The 6259-nt window shown below is 34.9% G+C and overlaps 1 protein-coding gene across 1 annotated transcript; it reads right to left on the reverse strand.

The window, feature by feature from the left end:
• Window positions 1–1407: 1407 nt before the first annotated feature.
• Window positions 1408–3687, reverse strand: LOC149417963 (uncharacterized). The gene is made up of 2 exons (XM_089639870.1): window positions 1746–3687; window positions 1408–1670 (listed from the first exon to the last, which is right to left on the reverse strand). Exons 1-2 carry the CDS (start codon window positions 2974–2976, stop codon window positions 1408–1410), a joined length of 1494 nt encoding a protein of 497 aa, XP_089495996.1. The 5' UTR covers window positions 2977–3687.
• Between the last annotated feature and the right edge of the window lie 2572 nt (window positions 3688–6259).

The following is a 6259-nucleotide window of genomic DNA, read 5'->3' on the forward strand; positions in this document are numbered from 1 at the left end:
AAATATAATTGGGCGTTTTCAAGGTTTTAGAAATGCATTCAAACACTACTTAGGTATTACGTATTTATATGTTTTTTGTTATTCTTTTATTAAAATTGAAAATGAAAATACTAATAATAGTAATTCTTTATTCCAGGATGTGGGGAGGTGAGTGCAATTCCACACATCCCATAGAGAGTATAAGTACATATAATATTTACATCATGGATTAAAATATGTACAGTATTTATTACAATATTTACAATATCTAGTGGTGATTTTAAATAGACGCCATGTTCAAATAAATAATGCAAATAATATGCAGATACTTAAAATACAAAACAGTATCTCTTTATGAGAGATAAAGGCTTTTAAATGTGCTTAAAACATAAAAGAAGTAATAGAAAAATAACCGATATATTCCCAATATCGCTTTTGCACAAGAACACAATGCACACAATTGTTTTAGAAGTGTTCGCAGAACAGATCTGAGTAGTCAGGTTTTTCCAAAACTTTCTCATTCCCATCTTATTCCTGTCTCCACTCGCTTCAATCTTATAGTACACCCCATGCGCTTTCCTTATTAAACATTAACACTTAGTTAGTTAGTTAGTTAGCACATTTAAGGACAGGTTATTTCACAGAATTTGAACAATTCATCAAATTTAAAAGTTGATTTTTAAGTTCTGTGAAGGTTCTATTCAAGTTCTGTTGTTATTTCAGTTTTTAAACAACTGGCCAGAAATGATAAAATAACAGAACTTGAATATAACCTTCACAGAACTAGAAAATCAAATTCGAAATTTTTCAAATTCTGTGAAATTTCCCGTCCTTAAATGTGCTACATCTGAGTTTTTAAAAAATATGTTTCTGTTTAAAAATCAACGCTTAAGGGGTGAAGTTCTAATATTTCTTGTTTTTTATTGTTACAGGTAAGAGAAGTTCAACAATCTGCTAAGAATGACATAGACAGCAGTCTAGGTAAGTAAGTGGTATACGCACGTAATTTTATTTTTATTTTTATGTATCCTAGAGATTAGGGCGTCCCTTATATGGTTGAAAAATTTTTTTTTTTTGATATCAAAATGCATACCCACTATTTCTTTTTGAACTACCCAGACTTACTTAAATACAAAATTTTATCTTCCTACGTCAACATTAACCCGTGCCGACAGAGTTCTGAAGATTTTGAAAATTGCTGTTTTTAACCCTTTACGTTATGTATTGAAATCAATTGAAATAATGATAATAATAATAAACTTTTATTGCACACAGGGAGTACACAGAAGGAATAAATCATGAACAGTACAAAGTAAGCAGTTTAAATATTTATATTTAAAAGAATATTTATTAAAAGAAGATAAAATTACAGATCAGGCAGGATATTTTCCTTTGAGGGTCTCTTTTTTACAATCTGGATACAGATTTCTATTCTTGCACACAGCCAGCGTAGTTGCATTGCTTTTGTTCTTCATTTGCAGTGATCAAACCATGGAAATCTTGCATAAGTTTTACAGCTCTTTCACCTATATCATTAACTGCCCTTAAAGAAAAAACTTTTCGTTTTGCCTCTATATAGGCAACATCTTCGTCCCACGTAGAAACGGGTCTCTGGAGGAAGTTCTCATCAATTTTTAATCGAGAAAATAAATTTGTGCTTTTGACAGACACAAAATCACTTAATAATTTTCCTGCAATAATAAATAAGTTTTATTATCAGTTTAGTGAAAACAGTATAAAAAATAAAACTATGTATTCCTACTTACCATACAAAAAATCAGACATATCTTCTTTCGATGGAATGTATCTCTTCCCAGAATCATACAAACTCTCTCTTTGTAAGTTCACTACAATGTTTCCCTTGGTTTGTGTATTAACTTCATCATCAAAGAGTGACAAAACGGCAATTTCTTCTGACAAGTACCAAAGATGTTGACTAAACTTGCTCAGGGCTGCTTTGGAGATCAATATGTCAACAGTTTCATATTCCTTAAGCCTCTTTAAAAAGCACAAATCTTGATTTGGTGCCTTTACCGCCAGACTACATCCAAGCCATGGTTTCACATATATAACCGCAATGAATAAACAAACGTCTTGAAGTGCTCGTTTATCCTTGGCGCTAATTTTGAACTGGGATTGCAACAAACATGTCTTTAAAGAGTAAATAGCTCTAGCCATCCACCTTGCTTGATGCATCGCTCCAGGAGGTCTGATATTAATTTTTTTCTCATTATCTCCTCCTAAGAAAATAATAGATAGTTCAATCAGCTCACGATAATCGTCACGTACAATGGTTTTTTGCAGTTCTTGATTATAAAATGTCAACACTTCTTCTATTGTTGTATTACAAAAATGTTGTGTGACGATATCGGTGTATGTTTCAATAGCAGCAGGATTAATAGTTTTCCAGTTGTCTCTAAACTTTTTGAACATTGGAATATCAGGGCTACTAGTAACTTGTTGGATTTTTGTTTCAAACACACATTTCAAAACCAGTTCGTAAACGTGATGGCGGCAAGCAAAGAGTAGTAATTCCCTGTCTAGTCTTTGTTCCAAAAGTACACAAGCTCCTTTCAATCGCCCTGTATTAGACGCAGTTGTGTCACAACACATTATTTGAACTTTGTCATCGATGTTCCAGTCATGAAGTGCGTTTAACACAGCTTTAGCTTGATCCTGGCCGGAAGAGCTCTCCAGTTTGGGTACAGGCAGCAGTTGTTCCTTTTCTCCAAATGAAATTAGAATTGGCAGGCGTTCTTCTTTAGAACTTCTCACGTCCAGTCCAGGTAATAATTTCCCATCCCAGTGAACGGTCACCATTTCAGGCATATTATCCTGAAAATCTGATTTTATAGATTCCGCTCTATCTTTTCTACTCTGTGTGCGAATGCGTTGAATGGACGATTTGTTTATCGGAAAATCATCACAGCTAAGGTCTAGCGCTTCTACTACAGCATGAAGAATATAGACAGAATCCCTTATGCGCTTAATTGACATCTATCTAAAGCTGCAACTAACTTAGGGGTGATAAAGTTTTTCCGTCCTCTTTTTGTAGTAGTTTCAGAAACCGTTTGAGAGGTGGTTGGCAAGGGTTCCTCGAGGCTTTCTTCAGAGCTGGTATGTTGATCGGTATGTCCTTGTGTTTGTATAAAATCTTGTGTAGTAAGAGATGACGATAAACTCGCGAAACACATTTGCTCATGTCTTTTCTTCTCTTTTAATTTTCTCTCTCTTGTCTTTTCTTCTTTTTCGGCTAACTTTTTGTCTACACCCGCTAAGCATCCTGGACGGCCTGGTTCTCTTTGTTTTTGTAAAAATATTTTGTCTTCTTCTATTTTCATCCGTTCCAAAGCATCAACGTGTGCTATATCGAATATATTGTTTAAATTGTTTTGAAAGTCCTCCTCACGGCGCTTGTAAACAAGTGTTTTTTTTTTGGAATTTTTTTGCAACTCCCTCCAAGCATGGTGAAGATCCACAAGTTTTTTTACACAGTTAGGTATAGCTCTGGTAGGGATACTAGCTTTTTCCCAAAATATAATACACTCTCGAAAGACGAGATTCGCGCTTTCACTAACAGTCAATTTAATTTCGCAAATGTTAAAAAAAAAGTACTGCAAGAACTTGCCGGTTAGACGGTAACTTTGCGCCTGTTATTTGATAATTTACGTCACCAACTAAGAAAATACTTTTTTTATTGCTTCTTAATTCCACTGCCATCTTTTAAATGTAAAACAATACGTGATAATCACGAGAATGACTGAACACAAATGACAGATACCGCGAGTGCGCGCCGCTACTTCCGCGCAACTTGTATGAACATGATTCGGTGCAAGTCGGCACGGGTTATCGTGCTCCGAATAAGGTGAAAAAAAAAAATCCGTGTGTTTTAGAAGCAAAGGAACAAAACTAAGACCTATGCATTAGAAAATAAAAACTTTGAAATATAAGGGACACCCTACTAGAGATGTATAAAAAATACCTTGTATTTTCGCCTACAGAATTAAGGAACACCTTCAAAGAATGAATTTCCCGTCCATGTTTTAAATGTGATTTAACCGCCATCTGAAGAGAACATACGCCGCTATTAAAGATCAATTTTGCGCGCCTTTGTCACATTATCCCCCCACATTATCTCCGCCGGGGTAAGCGGAGAGATGAAGGTAAAGTGGAGGTAGGAGGTACCAGGGCGGCAGAAGTTCGCGGCGGGATTTCACGTGAAATATTTGTTTACTCGGAACAAACGACGAAAACGTCCAGACTATTCTTTAGTGTCCTGTGCATGGGAGCGTGATTCACCTGGTCAAATCGAGCGTGACAATATATGGGACAATTTCGAAGTTGTAAACACACGACTTTCTGCGTACATCCTGTTAATGTGTATCGTGTACCGTCATTCGATCGAGCTGAAACTCAGCAGATAGACTTGTTTGTCAATAAAAAATCTTTTTTTTTTTTTTTTTTAAAGAAAGACAAACATTCCCAGGTTACGAATAACCCAACAATGTTTGAAAATCTCCTACTACCACCACAGAAAGCCGAAAATGTTGCTTGTGTTGTGATGGAGGACTTAGCCAGCCAAGGAATCGAACACGCGACGCTCGGGTGAGACCCAAGCGCTATGCCCACTCAACCACTGACCGGTCACTCACATCATATTACAACTTTTGGTGGCAATCACGCATACACACGCGGACATTTACATTTACGCATTTCTCTTGAATTGGACGACACTACAGCAGTTAATATACGAAATAAATGTCGGCCTTACCCAATAAGGATTTCAATCAGTTGTTAGCGAGACTGAATCCAGTTCCTGGGGAGGAAGATTCAATCCTCAGTGAAACCATTTTTTTTAACACATCTATTTGAATTTAGAATTGGTTTTCGTGAATGAATACTAATCTTGAAAGTGGAAATCGACATAGATACACTTATTGTCAATGACAATGCATTCTGCCAACTTTTGGTGGCAATCGCGAATATACGCATTTCTCTGAAATCGTATGACATTACAGCAGTTAATAAACGATATTAATAAAGGTAGACATTATGGTACAAAAATCATAATTTTTACGGGTCGATTTTTTCTGTGTGAATATTCAAAGTCATAGAAACTTTTATAAACTCGCTGTGATGATGAAGTGATTTCCATAATTTTCTCTCGATCTTCGAACTATCGTGTAATTTTTACTGTTAAAGTAGGTAAGACGAAATCCATTGTTTTTGTTCGCTAGTGGTTTTTATTGTTGGATAGTAATACAAAATAAGATTTCTTAAGGCCTTTTATCTCGGATGAAACCGGGTAGTAATTATTTGCTCGCTTGTTTATAATTTTATTCCTTTCTAAAATAGATTTTTTTAGGTAGACTTTATCTAGTCTTATTATATTTTAAAATTATCTTGAATTTATTTCAATAACATCCACAAATCAATTTGATATATTTTGGTGTGTCAAAAATACATTTCGATTGAAATTTCGAATTTTCGCTGTATTTTTTAATTTATGTTCTTGATATTTTTAATTTTGTTTCTCGCATATACTTATGTAATTTTATTTTTATTATTTCTTTCTTTTCTTTCTTATGTTTCAATACTGTCATTAAATTTGTACCACCCACATGTAAAAGCCCTCTGGGCATTAAATAAATAAATAAATAAATACTTTCTCCAGCAAAATTCCCACACATTGTAAATATAGTTGAAAGTAAGTTAGTGGACTGAAATACCCTGACCGAATTTGGAACAATAAATATAAACCGCGCCGCGTTCTGTGACTGCAACAAGAACTTTCTGAATGTAGCTACCAAGTATCTACCTACCTACAAAACAGTTCGAAATAGATTTTGGCGATATATGAGATATCCCCATTTTACTCCAGAATTCTGTATGAAAACTTTTCCGAACTACTGTATTAAGTTTGGTATAATCATTTTTCTTCATCTTCTGGTTATATCGGAGTTTGTCTATCATCAGTATTGTCTTGGTGATAGACCACCGTTCAGAATAACAGACTTATAACACAATGTTTGCATAATTATTACATAATTTTTGACGGCATCCGTGGTCGAGGGGTAAGACACTCGACTAGAAAGCCAAAGGGCGCGGGTTCAAATTCCGGCGTGCGCAAGTAAATTTTTTTAAATTAATTTTTGCTGATTTTAAATAATTTATTGTATATTTGTGGCACGTTCCAGAGTGGAAGATACTCTCAGTATCTCCCTGATGTAAGAATACAATACAGGACTGAAATTTTACTTAAAATGGCTTTAGCCGTGTT

Source organism: Hesperophylax consimilis, chromosome 14 (genome assembly GCF_061612785.1).
Source record: "Hesperophylax consimilis isolate HC1 chromosome 14, BYU_Hcon_1.0, whole genome shotgun sequence".
Taxonomy (NCBI): Eukaryota; Metazoa; Arthropoda; class Insecta; order Trichoptera; family Limnephilidae; genus Hesperophylax; species Hesperophylax consimilis.

Bases quoted from the DNA above. Each gene is read 5' to 3' on its own strand.
- LOC149417963 (XM_089639870.1), bottom strand. From the start codon at position 2,976: ATGTCAATTAAGCGCATAAGGGATTCTGTCTATATTCTTCATGCTGTA. The intron at 1,671-1,745 runs GTAAGTAGGAAT...TTATTATTGCAG, and splicing joins TATGTCTGATTTTTTGTATG to GAAAATTATTAAGTGATTTT.